At 39.0% G+C, this 20,890-nt stretch overlaps 1 protein-coding gene across 3 annotated transcripts in view; it reads left to right on the top strand.

Annotated features, from left to right (window-relative positions):
• Positions 1-28: 28 nt before the first annotated feature.
• MOSPD2 (motile sperm domain containing 2) overlaps positions 29-20,890 on the top strand; it is a 60,328-nt gene continuing 39,466 nt past the window's right edge. For all 3 annotated transcript variants that reach the window (XR_010940105.1, XM_067724371.1, XM_067724370.1), the window contains exons 1-5: positions 29-171; positions 329-398; positions 14,916-15,071; positions 16,935-17,021; positions 18,452-18,606. Coding sequence is in view for 2 of the 3 variants with exons in the window: in XM_067724371.1 (XP_067580472.1) it covers positions 163-171; positions 329-398; positions 14,916-15,071; positions 16,935-17,021; positions 18,452-18,606 (477 nt within the window). In the remaining variant the exon portion in view is untranslated. The remainder of the gene's footprint in view (positions 172-328; positions 399-14,915; positions 15,072-16,934; positions 17,022-18,451; positions 18,607-20,890) is intronic.

Here is a 20,890-nt window from a genome sequence, read left to right as displayed (position 1 = left end):
GCGGTGCGGCGGCGCTGCTGCCCGCCTTCCGTTGTCACGCGACCGCCTCCACCTCCCGCCCTTCCCTCTTTACCTCCGGGCCGGCTTGCCCTGTGATGAGATAGTCAGACCGCAGTCGTGGAAGTGGCGACGGCAACTGCAATCACGTCCACGACCGCGACCATGGCCGAGGTGAGGAGCCGACCGCACCGCTGCCGAGCCCCTCCAACTCGGACCCCGAAGCCGCCTCAGCCTCGGGGGCCGTGCGCCCAGGTGCAGGTGGGCTGGGCAGCGGGGAAGTGGGATGGAGCGCGTAATGTCTAAGCGTCCCTTCGTGTCTCCCTTATAGTGTCAAGCCCAGAATAAAGCCAAGCTCATCTCTGACGTCCGACGGAGGTTCGAAGCTGAGTATGTGACAGGTGGGTACCGCAATCTCGGTGTTGAGGCAGGTGTGAAATGAGCGTCCCCAACTTTGCTGGGGTGTTTGCGGGAGTCATTAGGGACCATTTCGATCCTCACGGGGTTAGGGACCGTGCCCTCCACGTTTCGCAGGTTTTACTCTCCGTAATATGGCAAGGACACTGCTCCAATTGGGCAAGTGATGCGTCCATTGATTCCTAAAGGGTTAACGTAAGTTGGAAGTGTTTTGAGCGTCTCGAGTTTATGGAACTTGCAGGACACTTGTCAGGCCCTCAGCTCAGGTGACACTGTACCTCTAATGACCTTTCACGAGCAACAATCTAAAAAATGAACCTGGAAACAGCTGTAATACTACCCACGTGTGCTTAATTGGGGATCTGAATTCCTCGGCCATTTTGCCTAATTGCACTTCCTACAACCCAGCAGGCTCCCCGCGAAGTAGGCCCTCTCGTGCTGGAGCGAGTTCTTATCTTTTTATCCCACATGTACATAGCAAAGTACTTGTGAGTCCAGAATTGATTTATTGGGTGAACGTTCTGTGTCCAGATGTCACAGATAACTTGAGCTGTCCAGTATTTGATGATTTAATCTTTGTACAGTAATTTTCAGAAGCCTGTAGGATAATGTATTATAAATATGGAATAAATAGTCTAATCCAGACCCTGCCACTTACTAGCTTGCTTGTCTTCTCTGAGCCCCTGATTCCATAAGTGTGAAATGTGAATAATTAGGTTAGGAGAATTAAATGAAAAGGCATATATCAAACTGTGTAGCATGGGGTTAGCATATAGTAGGCTCTCAGTATTTTTCCTCAGTAGTCTTTTTGGTTATGTGAAAGGAGTTCAGCTTCTACATCTTGATTTTAGTGCTGAGCGGAGGTTCCCCACAGCTTTAGACTGCCCTAGATGGTATGTCAGTTAATGACCTAGAACAAATAAAGAAATATGTTTGGAATAACCTAGTCAGTAAATCTTTCATCCCTCCCTGTCAGTTTTCTTCACATTCCAAACTTTGTACCAGAGAGTTGCAAAAGCACTTGATTCACTTGTAGCCCAGAGATCTCATTTCTAATAAGGTAGCTGGTTCCAGTAAAGAGAGAATTCTAAAATTGCTTTCTGTGGAAATGTAACTCTTAGAGCTACGTGGTTTATAACATTGTAAGAAGTAACCCAGAACTTGACCTAATGAGCTAGTTCTCCCTAATGGTCATTTACTTAGGCCCGAGGGAGGAAGCAGGATGTAGTCATGGAATTTAGCGATAGATAAGATCTTGAAGGTCATCTTGGTCCAACCTTCTCATTTTTACAGTGAAGAAAGTGAGCTCTAGAGAGATGAAGTGATTTGCTCAAACGCCCTAGTGTTAGTAGCTAGGCCGGGGCTGGTGCTCAGGTCTTCTGAATTCACTCTAGTGATCTTTTGGCAGCACCGTCATGTCTAATTAGATCATGGCACTCCCCAGCTTGAAACCCTTCAGTACCTTTCTGCTGTGTTTAGCATAGACCCCAATTCTTTATGGTGGCCTACACTGTGAGGCCATGTATGCACGAGCTGGATGAGCTCCACCCTCATCTTTTACTACTCCTCTTGCTTAGTACAGATTTCACCACTGCCCACAGTAAGAAACGTATTATACGTTGTAACTTAGTACACACGCACACACATAACTGAAGCAGAAGTTCATTAAAGAATACTTATGCTGAAAACCTATGACTCCCTGATACAATGACCCATAAAACTGACATCTCAACCTACAAATGTGACCCACAGTTTGAATAACATGGCCAGCCACACTGCTGCTTCTATGCACTCCAGATGGACTGAGTCTGTTTCCATCTCGGGACCTTTCCAGTTCTCTCTGCCTGGAAGGCTCTTTATAGGGAGTGAGCATGGCTACGTTCTTCTTTTCTTTTCCATCTTGGTTTACATGTATACGAGAGACCTTTGCCAATTATTAAGTAGCCTCCCTGTCTTGTCTCCTTTACGGCTCTTACCATAACCTGTAATTTCCTGTTCATTTGTTTCCTTATTGTTCATTTCCTTCAGAATGTCTGTGGGTCTGGGGCAGCCTTTGGGCCTTGAGGGCAGGGTCTGACTCGCCTCTGTATACTTATCACAGCTCTGAATACATAGTCATTGATTGAATACAGCAATGCTTAAATACATACATATGAAGATGAGTCCAAGTCTATATTAAGAGCTGGCCTGACCTTCTCCCCTCCCCCACCAAAATCTGGCAAAGAGCAGCCCTCACAAAATGTCTCCTAAAGACCAGTGTTATTTCAAATTAAAGCACCGTCTGGCATTAAGTATAGGGAGGGTTTTGTCACACCTGGGGATGTGTGAATGTACGTGGGTGAGTTATCTGCACAGCCATTGCAAATATTAATTAATTTAAAGACTTGCGTTGGAAAGGAAAATAAAAGTTCTTTAAAGACTTTCTCCCCTTAAAGTTTCAGCTGTTTCCTGAAATACAGCACTGGGTAAAGGTAGAGTAGGAAAGTGGTGAAAAGGGTTTTTTGATTTGCCTGTGTTCTCCCTTTCAAGTTTACTTTTTAGAAGTTAGGTGTTGAGAACATCCACTTTCCTCCTTCCTCTGTCTTTCATTTTCCCCTTTCTCTTATTGTTAACAATATTTTGTTTCAGAAGAGGCTTAAGGCAGGCTTAAGCAAACATGATGTTTTTCCTAAAGGAAAATATTATTTGCAAGTATGTTACCTTACACACTGGCTGTACTCCAACACGTCCTTGGGGGGTAGGTTCTTGGGAATTCTGAGCATGTTTTTGTTTCCACAGAAATTAAGTTACCAATTATGAATAGATTTGTAGCTGCAAAAAGAATAAAATCTAAGTCCATAATTGTTGTAGCAGTACTACTGTTTCTGTCCTCATTGTTTCTGTAAGAAATTTCATGCTGAGCCTCGAATGAGGAACATTTTCCCTTCTATCTTCCTCCTTCTTATGGCCAAGGAAAGAGACTAATCCCTTGTGACAATAATGTATTCAGTTCCTCACATACTATGTGCTTAATTCTGGGAAAGTGTGTCAATATTAGAGAAAGCGCCGAAGAAGGATAGAGCCCCTTCCTGAACGACTACAATCTAGTAGAGTCATCAAAACAGAGCTCTATCAAGAGGAATGAGTGCTAAAATCATTTCTGTAGGAATCAAAGAGCAGGAAAAAAATCACACCTAATGGGGGTGACTGGGTTAGCACCGAGTTAGGAAAAACTTCTTAGAAAAGGTGGTGTTTCTCAAGAACTTTGGAAGATGCTAGAATTCGGCTAGGTAGAGATTGTGATCCAGGTGGCTCAAAGATGCTTAAGTGAGAAGGTGTGGGGCTTGTTCGGGTGGTGTTTCTCAAGAACTTTGGAAGATGCTAGAATTCGGCTAGGTAGAGATTGTGATCCAGGTGGCTCAAAGATGCTTAAGTGAGAAGGTGTGGGGCTTGTTTGGGTGGTGTTTCTCAAGAACTTTGGAAGATGCTAGAATTCGGCTAGGTAGAGATTGTGATCCAGGTGGCTCAAATAGTCCAAGCTGAGATGCTTAAGTGAGAAGGTGTGGGGCTTGTTCGGGAAGCCATAGGAAGTCCGCTTTGATGAGCCTTAAGGAGGGTAAGCATACCTGCCTAAAAACAGTGGGAATATAGCGTAGAGAGCCTTGGCCACCAAAGCGATGCATCTGTACTTTATTGAGTTTGAAGAGCAACTGAGAGGTTTGTGGGTTTTGTAATTTTAGGTTTGTTTTCTGACTCTATAAGTATATGAATTCATTTAAATAAATTTGGGTGATACCAGAAACAGTCTGGAGAATCTCTCATAAGCTTATCATCCAGAGATAGCTCTTCTAACAGTGGGTGCATTTTTTTCTGGCCGTTTTTCTATACATTAAAAAAATAGTTAAAAGGTCATCATGTATGTAGTTTTTCTGTGTTGCATTTTTTATTGACGTGATCTTATTTCCCCATATTATGAAGTAAGCCACGTTTTACATTACTACTTAATATTCAGTTCTATAAATAAAAGAGAATTTTCTTATCTTTTATCTGAAGTAGTCCCTTTTGGACATTTAGATTCTTTCCAGTTTTTTGTTAATACAATGTTTTGCACAGTAGTTCAGATTTTTTCCTTAAGAGTCATGTGTAGAAGTAGAATTGTTGGTTTGAAGAGTGTGAATATTTTAAGATACTTCATATGTATGCTTAATTCTCCTCCATACAAGTTGCACCACGATTCATTCCCAGCAGCAGATATGAAAGTGTTAGTCTCGCCACAGCTTTAGGATCATTTCTTAACTCATGCTTCTTTGTTTGCATTTGATTACTAATGAGAATAAACTTCTTTTCATATGTTTACATCCATTTGTAGTTAAAAAATTTTTTTTCTTTAGTATGGCTTTTAAAATTGGTTTGGGCTTTTCTTGTTTATGTCATTTGGACTTTTTTCCTTTTTTGAATGTATTCAAACTTATCCATTCCTTTGTGGTTTCTCCCATTGCTGTTAAGTTTAATAATTGTCTCTCATCCAATAACTTTTTCTAGTCTTTTTGTTTTGTCTTGGCCTCTTATTTTTAACTTTGAAATATCTTGTATGTACAAAATGTATAAAACATGAATGAAATAAACACCCATGTACTCGCTATTCAACAAAAGAAAAAGAACTTTGTGGGTATCCTCAACCCGGCCATTCACAGGGCAGCTGCTTATCCTACATTTGCCGTTACTCGTTCTCTTGCTTTTCATTAGCTTTACCACCTGTGACGTATTCCTCACCAGTACTCTATTAAGTTTACCTCTTTTTTGAACTTGAAATATCAATAAAAGCTGAATATTCTTTTTCCATGACTTGCTTCTGTTGCTGAAGAGTCATTCATACTGTAATCGATTCCTTTTTATAGCTGTGTTGTAGCTCACAGAATGAAAATACCAGTTGATGGATTTGGGGTTCTTTCTAGATTTTACTATTATGTACAATGCTGCTTTAAACATTCTTAGATATACCTGGGGCCTAGACTTTCTCTAGGGCAGCGGTTGTCAAAGTTGGTATAGGAATTAGAGTTCCTTGAGCCCATTTCAAGGGGCTTGAGACTCCAAAACTGTTTGCATAATAACACTGAGACATCATTTTCCTTTTTCACTGGCATTCTCTCACAAGCATACAGTGGCGTTTCCCAGAGGTTACATGGCATGTGATATTGCTGTGACAGATGATAGAATGTGTGCTCATGTGTCCTTATATTTAATTGTTTTCTGTTATAATACCTAATATAGTAACTACCAGTAAATATAACCCATATAAACAAACAAACAAACTCTTTAGAGCCCTCATTTTTAAGAGTGTAAAAGGGGTCTGGAGACCAAGAAGTTTGAGAACTGCTGCTCTAGTTTGTAGCCAACAGTGAAATGGGTGGGTAGTAGAATAGGCACATGGTCCACTTTACTAGATGATGCCAAACTAGTTTCCAAACTGATTGCATCTGTTTTCATTTTAACCAGCACTTTTTGAGTGTCCTTATTTTTCTACATCCTGAGATCTGGCATTGTTAGTGTTTTTTTAAATTTTTGCCCATCTGATGGGAGTGTTGGGATATCTCATTGTGGTTTTAATTTGCATTTCTTTAAGTACCAGTGAGTTTGAGCATCTCTTCATATCTTTATGGGCCATTTGGTTTCTGCTTATGAAAATCACTTCTTCAGGCTCTTCTTGGCCCTTTGTTCATCCATATAAATTTTAGAATCAGTTTATCATGTTTTTGCAAAAAAAAAACCCCAAAACAAAACAAAACAAAACCTCTTTTGGGATTTTGAGTGGAATCATGTGAAATCAGAAGATCAGTTTTGGGGGACTTGACATCATCTTGGTTAAATTTTCTAAGAACCTGGTATACCTATCTGCTGAACTCTTCCTTCTTGAAAGATTTATAATTTTCTCCATAAAGGTTAACCCATTTTTGTTCAGTTTATTTCCAGATACTTTATATGTTTTATTTTTATGGTGGTTTAGACAGTATCTCTTCAGAATTTATTTTCTAAATGATTGTTGCTGGTTTATAGAAAGTACATTTGACTTTTTTACATTAATATTGGACTCAACCTTACTAACTCTTATTAATTTCAATAATTTATCTCTAGATAAGTTGTATTTCTATGTAGACAATAATATCACCTGGAAATAATGATAGTTTTCTTTCAAACTTTGCAATTTTTAGAGCTTTAAGTGCTTCTGTTTTATACTCACTGGAACATTTAGAACACTGTTGAATTGAAGCATTGATAAAAGCCTACTTGTCTTATTCCCGGTCTTAGAGAGATACCCCCGAACACGATCTCTGTAGATATCTTTTATCAAAATGAAGAAGTCTCCTCTGTTCCTGCTTTGCTAGTCTTAGGGTTTTGTTTGTTCTTTTGTTCCCATCACAGTTGCGGGTTGAATTTTACTAAATGCATTTTCTTCATCTATTGAACACATTGTATCGAATGAAATGTTCACTTGGTTTTTCGCTTTTAATCTGTTAATATGGTGGCTTATATTAATCAGGTTTTTAAAATATATTGCTGTAGTCGGTTAGGTGATACTTTGTTTGGGCGTTTTACATCTGTATTGAAAAATTGGCCTGTAAATTTCTTTTCTTGCACTTTTCTTGTGTGACTTTGACATTAAAATTATGCAACCTTCATAAAATGAGTTAGCAGTGTTTCCTCTTTTCTACTCCCTAACAGGTATGGTCATTGTGGAGTTCTAACCTGGTTTCCCATAAATCACCCCTCCTCCAATTGATTATTGTTGTTTTATATATTAGTGGTTGCTTACATACCATGTATTTGCCAATATCTTTATCTATCATTCCTTAAGTTTCAGATCTTTTATCTGGTATCATTATTGCTTCATCTTAAGTATAACCTTGAGATTTTCCCTTGGTGAGGCCTTGGTGGTAAACTTAATTTTGAAAATGTCTTTATTTTCTCTGTTTTCTTTAAATTGTGCAGCTAACCTTGCAGAATGCCTTCGTCTTATTAGGCTGAGGGAGACAAAGTAGTTAGAGAAGTAGAAGAAGTAGGAAATGTTAGTATCATAGATGATCTCTGAGAGGAGAATTTCAAGGACAGGAAGATCAGTGAATAGAAGGAAACTCTGTACGTAAAGGTACATAAAAACGGGATTGTTCTTATCAACTGCCCTCTCTGGAAAGGAAGGGTGTAAGGAAAATGGCATTTAAAGTGGAATTAGTATAGCAGATTGACTTTGTTATAAAGCAGAAACTAACACACCATTGTAAAGCAATTATATTCCAATAAAAATGTTAAAAAACACAAAGTGGAACTACACTCCTGGACATTTTACGTAAACTCTCTGGATTATGAACCATCAGGGATCAGCTCAGGCTTTATTCATCTTTGCGTCTGCAATTCCTAGCTCTCTTTTGAGCTAACATATGGTGGGTGATAATAAATTAGTCCTCATAACTAATGAATTATGTATTATCCCCAAGAGAGGAAGCCTTTAGACGATAGGTAGGTAGACAGACAGATAGACACACACACACACAGGCACTTGGATTTCCTTAAATTCTACTCCAACATTCTCCAGGTCAACCTTTTAAAGTTGTCATGATCACAAGAAGAGGAAAAGATGGGTTAAGAGTTTATCGAGTTTTGTCCTTAATACATGTCTAAAACTATCAAGCCTTTGATAATAGAGAGTATAATATGATGTTGTAACTTTATGTGGGTACAATATATATTTGTGCTCTTGGAACTTTTGCAAACATTCACCACATATTAAGTCATAAAGGAAGTCTCAGAAATTCCAAAGCAGCTAGATCATACAGACCATATTCTCACCCCATTAAGCAACTAAATGAGAGGTAAGGTACTTAAAAAGAAATCAAATGTTAGGAAACTAAAATAACACCTCTAAATAACCCATGGGTTAACAACTTTCCTGCAATGTGTGTAATTCTTACTTCTGCTAAATAACTCATAGGGTAAAGAGGATATCACAATGGAAATTACAAAATACTTAAAAGCTGAGCAAGAGAATATCTGTGGTCTCACTTTCATTTATTAGAAAACAAGGCCCAATAAAAATCAGGTAAAGATTCAATTCAAGGAGCTAAAAAAATGCACACGAGTAAATTAGAGAAAGTAGAGGAAAAAAGAGCAGATATTCATGGTATAGGAAAGAACGATAGTAGGTATAATAAACCTAAGTTGGCCTTTTGAAAGAACTAGTAAAATAAACAAACCTCGGATGACTGATTAAGAAGATAGCGAGAAGGCAAACACATACACTAGGAACAAAAAGCAGATAGAATTATAGATGTGGTAGAGATTTAAAAAAATCATAAGAATTCAATGACCAGCTTTATCACAGTAAGTTAGAAAACTTAGATTAAGTGGAAAACTTTCTGGAGAGAAGAAAAATCATCTAAAATTGTCTCAATGAGAAGTAAAAAACCTAAATACATCAATGACTATTAAAGAAATTGAATTGGTAGTCACAGACCTCTACCACTCTTCCCACCCCACCATCACAAAGGCACACACATACTTGTAAGGCCCAAGGTCTTTTGTTAGCCCCAGGAATGCAAAGATAATTCATAATCAGAAAATGCAGCAGAGGAATTTACCACGTTAACAAAATGCTTCTCAGTGAAATTTTTGAACAGGCACAGTTCACAACCAAAACTATAAAAAGGTACACATTGCAAAGTCTCTTACACCTCTTGTGCCTCTTCACTCCCTCTTCCTCTTCCTTCTTTAGCTAGCCATATTTGTTTTCTGTTTCTTTTTTCTATATTTGTTTAAGCAAATACAAACATTTGCAGTAACCAGATTAAATGAGGGGAAATGTTTATTTCAATAAAGACAGAAACCACACTGGCTATAATTCACCTTTATGAAAAACGAACAAATCTTTTACCAAACGATAAACTTTCTTAGCTCTGAAGTGTGCCTTCTAAAATTCTACAGCAAAGGTCATGGTTAATTGTGAACCTTCAAAATGATTCCCAGAGCGTCAGGAAAAAGACAGTGATCTACAATATTATTTCTGTAATTCTACTGGATATAAAATAACCTAGTTATCAATATGGCAAGGAATATAAGAGGTATAACGTTTGCCAGTCTTGTCAGTATTGGCTCATGGTAGCAACACAAAAATCTCTAGACTACTTAATAATCTGATAGAAGAAATATACAACTTTTTTTCTTTTATGGAGAAAATTATAAAGTATGATTAAAGAACATTGAAAACAATAGATCAAAAGGGAGATAAGTCATCCAAGATACAATATCTCGTACATATCCAGCATATGAATTGAGCTCTTCAAGGATAGGAGCTGAAGCACAAAGCACCTCCCCTCTCTACAACAGACCAGAGGTCGGCTCAGTCCTGTTGTCATTGTTGTTGTTTTTTAATAGCCCTTGAGCTAAGAATATTTTTTGTATTTTTAAAGTGTTGCTAAAAAAAAAAAAAAAAGAGGAAGAATCGGCAGCAGAGGCCATATGTGACTTCAAAGTCTAAGATACTTAGATGTTTACCATCTGGCCCTTTACCGAACAATTTTGCCTATCCCTGTAATAGGCCCGTAGTTCTCAAAGTGTGGTCCCTGGGGCGGCAGCAGCATCCTGTAGGAATTTGCTGTAAGTGCAGATTCTGGGATCCCACCCATGAATTAGACACTCTAGAGGTGGGGCCCAGTTATCCCCGTTTTAACAAGCCTTCCTGCTGACTCTGAGAGGTGCTAAAGTCTGAGAATCGCCGCTATAGGCCAATGGCTTAATCCCATCGTAGATGATCACCTGCCTCTCAGTCTCTCACCAGCTAGCTTCACTGGAAAGAGAAGATTCAGGGTAGGTTGTGGCCAACCAGCAGAGGATGCCCTAAAGGGAATATTCCATTATTTCAGCCTGATCACTCCCATTGTTGACATTTACATGGTCCAGCCAATAGAAGTGGTCCATCCAGTACAAATGCTCTTCCGGGGTCCCACCAGGACTTTAAGTGGATCAGTGCTCAGAGTCCTTGGAGAAATAACAGATGCTAAGAGGTTTTAAACTACTGTTGATGTTTGATAGTTGTATATTTGCTGCATCTGAACAGTATGACACCCAGTTAATAAATTTTCTGGTTTTCATTGTCAGAATACTTTTGTATTTTTTCAACCTTTCTATATGAATTCTAGGCACATTTATAATATCTATAATATACTTTCAAGATTTTCTCAACCAACTAATAAGTCAGTTAGAATTTAATATTCTGTTCATAGGGAGAGTTCTACCGTATGTTAATAAAAATTCATTGGCGTTGTGTTTAAAATTTTCAAAGTGCCCTTGATCTTCATTAGACTGTGGATAGATAGGCAGACCTTATCTCCATTGTACAGAGAAGAAAATCAAGCCCAGAGTGACTTGCTCAGTCTCCCTGTACATAGTTAGTAGCAGGGGTCTTCTGATTTCATCACTGTGCCTGGTATCCTGAATCAGGCTATGAATTTTTTTCACACTTGTTAACCTTAAACCACAGTTTCTGGCTGGTTGGTAATTTCACCAGCCAACAAATGCACGAGGGAAGAAGGAAAGTTAATAATGGAATTCTCTGTTTTATGAGTAAGCACTGTATTCTGTTTATCCTGCAGCACTTAAAATTGTGTATGTGAGAGAGAGCGTGAAGGAGGTGAGCATGCACACGCAGGGAAGAGAGGAAGAAACAAAAAGCTGAGAGGTCATCTTTACCCTGGAACATTTAGTCCTGTCTGACCCGGAGGTGAATTACCATTGCCATTTATTTAGTTCTTTCTCTGCAAAATTAGGAACTTTCCACTTTGTTTGGTGGGGATACACTGTATAAATATAAGACCAATTTACAGAGCAAAATTGATGGAAGAAGAAATAAATAGTAGAAAGAGACAGTGAACCATACAGGTGTGGTGATGGTTCACTGAGGTTTCTTAACAGAGGAGTGGCCAAAAATGAGCTTTGAGCTATTTTGAACAAATGTAAGGATGAGGCTTAAAAGTCCACCACTTGAGATTAATGTTGGTTTGTGGTGAAGTTTTCACTGGTCCTCAACAAGATGAAAGTAATAAGGACAAGGTATTATGAGAGTATACACATATATATCTGTGTGTAAGGCAAATCTCTTCCTCATCGCTATGCTTTAATCACTGAGAGGTAAAGTCTTTCAAAGTGATGTGTCCTAGGTGGTGGGGAGGGGTGTGCGCACATGTGTGTTTTGATATCTTCAGATACCTTTTGAGTGTACATGTTCAGCTTCTTCCTGTAACATCTGGATTTACTGAAGGACTGGTTTTCAGAAAACTCCCTAACACTTGAGGGTTCTGTGGAGGGGAAAACATTTTCCTTTTACCCTTCTAGGTTCTTTGACTGGCCTAATAAATTGATATAAGACAGATGAACCGGAGAAAAACACAAGTTTAACATGTGTATCCCTTGTATACGTGGGAGAGACCCAGGAGGACTGAGTAACTCTCCGAAGTGGCCCAAGCCACCACCTTCAATACCATCTCCAGCTAAAGACAGAAGATGCTAGGGTGGGGAGTCAGTTATGAGAGGTGACCAAGAAAAGCTCAGTGAACAAGGGTATGGTTGTGCAGATCTACGTCCTGGCCTTTCCCGTTGATAAGAGTTTCTGGAGATTTCCAATCCTTCTCCTCTTCCTGTCACAGAGAGGGAGGCACTTACAAATGGAGACTTCCTTTATACGTGTAAATGTTTCTTATAAAAGGGTGACTTGTACTCACTTTAAAGATTCCTGTATGTGCTGTTTGTTAAAAATATCGGCCTAAAATAATCAGTATGCCAAAGAGGTATGTTTTGGGCTGTGTAGTTTGCTTCCCCTCAGTTCAGTTGTCTGGGAGCTGTGTTTGAAAGCGGCAAATGGTGTTGTCATAAGCAGTTATTATTACACTTGGCCTTGTGGTCCCAGGCCAAGTTTTCCTTACCTTGAATGCTCAGTTTTCTCTCTGTTTCTCCCTGTGTGTCCTTCTGTCTCTCCCTCTCCTCCCCTCAGCCCTCTTCTGTGTCCTCTTCTGCCCCTACTTTTCTCCAGCCTCTCTCCCTCCACTCCTACATGACCTCCTCCCCAATCCTCTCTTGCTCTGTCTTTTCTAGCTGTTTCCATCTCTACCTGTCTCTAGGGGTAAATGTTTAACAAGAGGTGTCTCATATGTAAGCACATGTCCTATTAATAACAATAATTAATCATTTTAATCTAAATGGAGATTTCTGATTTCAAAGATCTGTATCCCTAAAAGCTATCCAAGAGCAATAAGCTTTACATTTCTTGGTAATGGGCACTGTCTTGTTTATGGTGTCCGTAGTGGTAATATCAGCAGTGGTAGGAGTAATGATAACAATAATGTTTGATTCTTCTTCTTATGGCTAATATTTTTTGAGTTTTTACCACTTGCCACATGTTGTCCTGGGGAAGTGGTAGTCTGCGGACCCTTGGAGATGCCCAGGACTCTTCAGGAGCCCATGAGGTCAAAGCTGTTTCCACAGTGATGCTAAGAAGTTTTTTTCCCTTTTTTGTTTGCTCTGATTACGCAGAAGCAATAGTGGGCAAAACTGCTGCCTCGTTGGCCCGAATCAAGGCACTTGGCCATTATAGTCTTCACTGTCAGCACTCTCAGTTAAAACTTTTTTTTTAAGTCAATTTTATTTTAGAAAGCCCCCGATGAAGCAGTAAATTTTATTAAATCTTGACCCTTGAGTACATGGGCTTTAAATGTTCTGGGTAACAAAATCAGGAAGTACACATTAAATACTTATGTGTATTTGAGTTGCTAGCTAAATTAGTCACATTTTTCATGGACCACCATTTTTATTTGAAAGAACAACTGTTAAGTAAACTATGGTTATTCAGATTGGGGTATTTGGGAGAAATTTTCTTGAAGTCAGACAGTAATTTCAAGGAAAACACTATATTGGTCCAGTGGAGAGTGCTGTCCAGTGGCCAAACTGGATGATCTGACTTTAGGGGCAGGTGCTCCCAGGGTCCTTTTTGCTGCTAAACAGTATATAAATTCTTTTATATCTCAACTCATGTTTATAAATCATAATTAAAGAAAAGTTGTCCTTTGAATACTGATGAACTTTTGAATAGACAGAGCTAAAATACCATTTTCCAAGGTTAACTTACAACAGAACCACTCATTGTAAAGATTAGAAAAATAGAGCCCAGATATTGAAAGCCATATCCAAGGTAACACTCTACAAATACATGATTTATGGCCTCATCTTATATTTTATAGTGCTTGAAACTTTCAAGTACTTTCATATATACATTTTTCTCTGATCCTCACACAACCCTGTGAGTATCTAAAACAGTTTAAAGGTAAGGAAATTGGGACTCGAGGATAATTCCACAGATGCTCTTTATATTTCCCCACCCTTTCAGCTGTTATCGCTGAGGGCCTGAAATAACTCAGAACTACTGGAGAGGAGAGAGAATCTATACAATTTGGCAACTAACTAGGGGGGAAAAAAAAAAAAGAGATGAAGGAGCCGGGCAATTTTCTGAAGTTTCTTCTTTGGGTCCCTGGGAGGGTACCATTGACAGAGAAAATAAAAAATAGAGACGGAATAGATTCAATCAACAAATGTTTCCTGAAGGCCTTTTCATTGGCACTATGTAATCTGCTTTGGGGGCTTCTTAGGATGTATATAGACTGTGCTGTTACGATCTGTATATGGGAAGATGTGGCATAAACACGAGTAACTCTGATTCAAGGGTGCTAAGTGCGTAGTTTAGGTCCTGTAGCTAGTCACAGGAGGGAAGGAATTACTTCTAGGCCCAGGGAAAATTTTTATGGAAGAGGAAGTATTTGAAAGGACTCTTGCAGAATGGTAGAATTTGGATGTGCAAAGGTGGTTGTGAGGAGACAAGGAAAATTTAGTTACAGAAAAATAGAGCAGGGTGTGGAAGGAGGATATAGAGGTATGTAGAGGTTGGTGAGAACACAGCATGTGTGTAGGTGGATAATGAGAAATTATTGGCAACAATTATTCCAGTGAATTAAGGGAAATGTTGACTGCTACATACATAGTTTTCCATTTTGTATTTAGTTCATTTTCAAAAAAGACACTTGGCAAACATGTCTTTTTAAGTACAACCTAGTTCTTTCTTTATACATAAAAGTTCATTTTTCATTGTCTAGGGTGAGTATTTTAAGTTCACATAACATAATCGATCTTCCTAGATGTTGGTTTATGGTTTTAGAGGGTTATGCAAAATATTTTACTATGGTCTTATTTTTTAACTCTGTGGTGGCTTGTCTTAAAATAAAGCTGCAATTTTTAGATAACTTTATTCTAGTCATACTTAGAAATTCCATCAATCCTTTAAATTGCATTTTCATCTGAACTGCATCCCTGTGTCTATCTTCAAGTAGCTTAGCTTTATCTTCCAGGTCTTTCTTCTCCTTTGGTATTAGTGCTGGTTATCATTCACTGCTGAATTTATCTGACTTGGATATTTATTACTGTTTTTCCCCTAGATAAGTCAGATAAGTATGATCTACGTGATGTTGAAAGACTACAACAAGATGATAACTGGGTTGAAAGTTACTTATGCTGGAGGCATAATGTTGTAGATGAAACACTGAAGATGCTTGATGAGAGTTTTCAGTGGAGGAAAGAAATGTCTGTCAATGGTAAGCTGTTCGGGCTTCCCTGGTGGCGCAGTGGTTGAGAGTCCGCCTGCTGATGCAGGGGACGCGGGTTCGTGCCCTGGTCCGGGAAGATCCCGCGTGCCGTGGAGCGGCTGGGCCCGTGAACCATGGCCGCTGAGCCTGCTTGTCTGGAGCCTGTGCTCCGCAACGGGAGAGGCCGCGGCAGTGAGAGGCCCGCGTACCGCAAAAAAATAAAAAATAAAAAAAGTAAATGGTAAGCTCTTCAGTTTAACCTTGACTGTGTACTATATCCCCTGCATAAATGTTACTATTTTACACTTATAGCGTATTTGCAGATATTCTTGGCAGTCATCAGAAATATCAGAATATAATGTTTTATAAAGACACAGTAACATTTGAAAGGAACATCTTATGAATAAATCTTAAAATAGGATTATTCATAAGGAAATCAGATCACCAAGGAGCAGAATCACAGATTCTTCACTGACAGCAGAGTCTCCTATTCTGTGTCTATTTGGTTTAGAACCATTAAAATATCAAGACAGCATCTTCGCTACTAGGCCTAGAAATAAGGGGATACTATTTGCCTGTTTTTCTCAGTTGTTGCCTGGTGTCTGTCTCTATTCCCAGAGTTCCTTGTGCTAATAGGTGCTCCATGTGGAATTACTATACGAATGGGAGTCCCCAAAAAGCCGGCTTATCCCCAAGGATGCCTATAGCAGCCTCCTCTTAACTTCTTGATTTCAAGGCCCAATTCTAGATTGCAATTCCCCACCTCCCCCAAAAAGGAGTTTTAAATCTTAGAGGGGATTTTATAATAGTGTTCAAGTACATGGAGAACTCTTTTCAGGAGAGGTTACCCGTTATCTCTCTCCTCCTAAAAAATTTAACAGGAAGAAACTGGCACAACTACTAGTTTCGATGAGGTATAAAGAAGGATTTCCTGACCTTGAGGATTATAAACTCTGGAGTGACTGAGTCTGGAGACTTAATACAAAATAGTCAACAAATAAATCCAGAGCAGATACTCTCCGCAGTCATCCTACTTGGAGAAGGAATCTATCAGAAGGAGAGTATTTAAAAAATAATTTGATTGGAGATATAAAAACTGTAGGTAATTTCAACAGTGAAGCATTTATTAGTCAAGCAAAGAAATGTAAACCTGATGTTTCTAAATCATTTAAGTACAGAATAAACCTTTAAACTCAAGAATAGTTTTCTCTTACATAGAATTGCTAGTTTCTAGTGGCAGACAGCAGAGAGATGATGAAAGGTGGCTGGGGAAAGATAAAGAAACCTTTGAGAGTTCTCGGAGAAGTACTAATGAATGACACAGAAGCCTTGACATTTGCTGCCTTGCTGTGTTGGTTCTCGGCCTCACTAGAGAGTGGACCTCCTGCTGAAGGATCTAGCATTTTTCTTGAAGTATTTCCCACCTGCCCCAAGATTATAAATGTATTAGACTCTACTGGTTATCAAACTTTGATTTCTTATACCACTTCTGAGGCTATAATGTGGACATTTACTGCCATGTTCTTTTGAAATTGTCCAATCGTGATAATATTTGTTTGCAAGTCATTAGGTGAAATACAACTAGAACATGGAGATGTGTCCACATCATAATGGCTGATATGTAAGAGGAAATGGATTTTTTCCATTTCTGTCATCTGTGTCTTTATGTAGTTTTTTTTCTACTTAGTAAGAAACACCATTTTTTATCGTCAGAGGTTCTTTCCAGATGTTTGCATAACCGTTTTCTTTTTTTAGTAAGTTTATCTTTTTTTATGTCAGAGCTACTATATTAACAGTAACCTTTATGTTGTAAGTTTTGTCTTTAAAAGGCATCTAAGTTACAATTACTCATCCAACTTTATCACTTTTTAGACCTGACTGAAGCCTCCATTCCCAGGTGGTTACTGGAAATTGGTGGTATTTATCTCCACGGTTATGACAAAGAAGGCAACAAGTTGTGTAAGTATAATGTACGTACTGGCTTTTCAGGATTTTGAGATGTAGCCATCCATCTCAACTGAATTAATAATAGGCAGAGCTTTCTACGTATGTACCACACGTCAGGTTTCCTACAATAGGGATTGTTAGGGTCAGCTGGACCAAGCGTCAGACACTTAGTTGTTGAATGTACCGTTTGCATTATAATAAAGTAGGCTGTAAAGGCAAGTGCCACATCCCATCACACAGCCAAAAGGATGTAACTCAGAGTCATTATCTTCTTTCTAATTTACTGATGTTAAAATTCAACCCAGTATCTTTATGGAAAATCTTTTTGATAGTCACTAAGGGTGGCTAAATGGGCCAAGCCGAATTTGGGGCAAAGGGGATAGAGGAATAACTTGGTTTGTACCAATGCTGGGACTCAGCAGGAGTGTCAGAGCCCCATCCTGAGCAGATGTCCTGCCAAGGCAGTTTGCTGCACGGTCGTGCCCGCCTTGCGCACCCTGTGTGTGGCCCGTGGTCGGCTCCTGTTGTAACAGTGCTCTCGTAGCGTTTTCCTCCCATTGCTGGCTCCCCCTCAGTCTTCCTTTCCCATTCCTCTTATTCCACCTGTATCTCACATGTGCTTCCCAGGCTTTGTTCCTTTCTTGGCCTCTTTTCCTTTCCAGCTGATGCAGTCTCCTTGGGTGATCTCAAGTACGTTGGCACCTTCAGCTGCCTTCTCCCCAACAGCGGTGACCCCAGGCTGTCCCCAGGCCACATGCATGTACACATCCAGCTGCCCACCGGATTGATGGTTGGCCGCCTTCAATACAACACACAGCTGAACCACATGCGTCCCACCACCCGCCCTCCCTGTACTCCCAGCTCGGGCCCACAGCCGTCGGCTCTTCCTCTGACAGAGCTTCACTTTAGCCCCTCCTCTGATTTCAGTAGCACTTCCTCAGTTCACTCCCAACCCCTACCCCCTTAGCATTTCATGCAGATTTCTTCAAGCCCCGCCTGTCTCTCTGTTTAGCTGCTCCTCTCACCACTCGTCACATCTTGTCCTAGCTGCCACCACTCTGAATGGTTGCCAGGCTCCGTCCCCACACACGACACCCGCTCATGCTGCCATCGTGCTTCTGTCTGGGCTTTTCCTCTGGACGGAACATTTTTCTAGTGCTCTGTTTTTTGTTAACCACAGTGTAGAGTACTTTTAGGTTATTACCAAATATTGTTTTTTCCCTTACTAAGGGGGGAAGTGTATTTTCTAAGGGGCGAAAATAGTTTACCTTTCTGCTACTCTTTAAGGTTCCCTAGTATATACTATTTCGAAGAGATGTTTTTAATCTGAGAAACAAAATAAAGACAAATGTTAAGGAAAAGGAATGATATAATATATGCATAAATAATATTATAATGCCATAAATATTTTTTCTTATTTTTATCTTATGACCTGCTTAAAGTCTGGATCAGGGTGAAGTATCATATAAAAGACCAGAAGACCATAATGGACAAAAAGAAGCTTATTGCGTTCTGGTTGGAACGGTATGCTAAGAGAGAAAATGGGAAACCTGTAACAGTGATGTTTGACCTGTCAGAGACTGGAATAAATAGCATAGTAAGCATTTTTCATTAATTCTAAATCATTGTTTATCATGACATCCTCCCTCTCTCCTGTCCTCCCTGCCACTACCCCCTTGACCAAGTTGTCCTGTAAAATAGAGCTAACCAAGTCATGTTTGGGATTTATTTCCAACCCCTGCATTGTGAGTGAAGTCAAACGTGGAATAGGATTTGCAAAAAATTAAATGTGCTTCAGTATTTGGCATTGAAACTGTAGATTTCCTAGAAATGTTCCTTGTCTGATACATGGGATATGGAAGGAAGACGTCGAGGCTGGCAGAGTAATGAGTAGATGTGGTAACAGTGAACTTTTCTATCAGAGCTAATAATACCCTATACAGCACCTCCCCGTGCCTGGCACAGAGTAATGCACTCAGGAAATGTGGAGTACAGTAACGTATGCTCTCCAGCGTACCATTACCCGCATGCCATGTTTTGCAGCGGCGAGATGTTCACCTGCATTTTTGCACATCCAGCACTTTGTGATTTTGTTGAGGTTTTTTGTTTGCTCGTTTAGGTTTGCTTTCTGTTTGATTTGGTTAGCTTTGGAAACCAGTTTTCTTCAGGTGATTTTGCCAAGCTTAAAAAATAAATAAAACCTACCGGTCTTTAATTTGGGCCCTTGTGACCTTAGTGCCAACTACAAACCCTTCAGCAGCGATGGGAATTTGTTGGCGCATTTATTAGAGCTGTTGTCTCTTAACACTCAAAGCTGGGCTAATTCTGGTAGCAGTGAAGTGGTGTTCGGAGACATGCCTGGGGCAGCGTTGAAATCTTTTTCAAACTCCAGTTGGCAAAGTATGTTAATATCCCTGAAGTGTTCGTATTCATACTCTTTGCCTGGTAACTAACTTCTGGAAATCTATTCTAAAGAAATAAACCTGAGTATAGAAAAAGTGTACATCAAAATGTTTTTTCAGAGTGTCATTTAAAATGGTGAAAAAGTAAAAAAAATGTAAATGTCAATACAGTGAAGTGAATTATGGTGTATCTAATTGATGGAGTATGTGTAGCTATGTAAAATGGTGTTTGTAAAGAATTTGTAGTAATATTGGAAAATAGCTTTTTTTTTTTTAAGAGAAAAGGGCGACAGGGTTATATCATAGTGATACATAGCCCCCAAAAGGGAAGTCTTAGACATTAAACAAACAAACAAACAAAAAACAGGCTAGAGTTTTTTTAGGCAGTGGGACTACAAGTTTTTTTTCATCTTTCTTTGTCTCTAAGAGTCATTTGCCCTGGGTTATTTTTTCAATCTAGTTTCCATGTCAATGAGTTCTAGATTACAGAATAAACCATTTTATACCCAAAATCTAAATCAAAATGCCTAGATAAGTAAATATTGCATAATAATAAATTATGATTCTGTTATTCTTTATGTATGATAGTTTTCTATTTATTAACCCAGAATCATAAAAAATAAATGTTAATGTTTTTTATTGACAAATACAGGGGCAAGGAATTGAGCTGATTATTTTTCAAGCTACTTATATACTGTTTCATTATCTTTAATTTATAAAGTTTATTTGCATTACTAAGTAGTTAAATCATTAATGTTTTCAAATACTAGAATCTTACTGAATTATGTTTATACATGACCCTCGTAATTCAGAAAAGATTTAAGTCAACCTTTAAAGATGTATACATAATTGCAAGTCAAAATTTAAATTATTTACTAGATTTAGGCCACTAATTTGGCTTTAAGCTTGCCTGAAAGAAATGGAATCATTTAAAATTACTCAGTGAACACAACATCATAAAGCAATTATACTCCAGTAAAGATAAGACAAATAAAATAACTCAGTGGACATACTTTAAAACCAGCATTTTAGGGAAGTTTATCTATTGCTGATACTTGAACCAGAAGAAAAGTCTTTCTTTTTTTTTTTTCAAGTTTTATTCTTTAATTAAAAAAAAGTTTTTTGATTGACTGATTGATTGATTTTTTGGCTGCACGCATGTGGAATCTTAGTTCCCCTACCAGGGATCAAACCTGCACTCCCTGCATTGGAAGCGTGGAGTCTTAACCACTGAACAGCCAGGGAAGTCCAGAAAAGTCTTTCATGGGTCTTCAAAGGGAAGACATTTTACAAGATAATGAATAGCATCCTTGAAAACATCCTCACAGAACGCAGAGCAGTGGGTTTCACGGAGCTTCTTTATGTAGTACCCACCAATACACGTACACCAGTGGCATCCTATCAAATCGGCTTGAATTAGCAGTAATTTGGGATTTTATAAGCAAGGTTATTCAATTAAAGATGAAAAGAATATTGGAC

Source organism: Pseudorca crassidens, chromosome X (genome assembly GCF_039906515.1).
Source record: "Pseudorca crassidens isolate mPseCra1 chromosome X, mPseCra1.hap1, whole genome shotgun sequence".
Classification (NCBI taxonomy): Eukaryota; Metazoa; Chordata; class Mammalia; order Artiodactyla; family Delphinidae; genus Pseudorca; species Pseudorca crassidens.
Note: the sequence above shows the minus strand (reverse complement) of the source record. Positions and strands in the feature narration are given on the sequence as shown.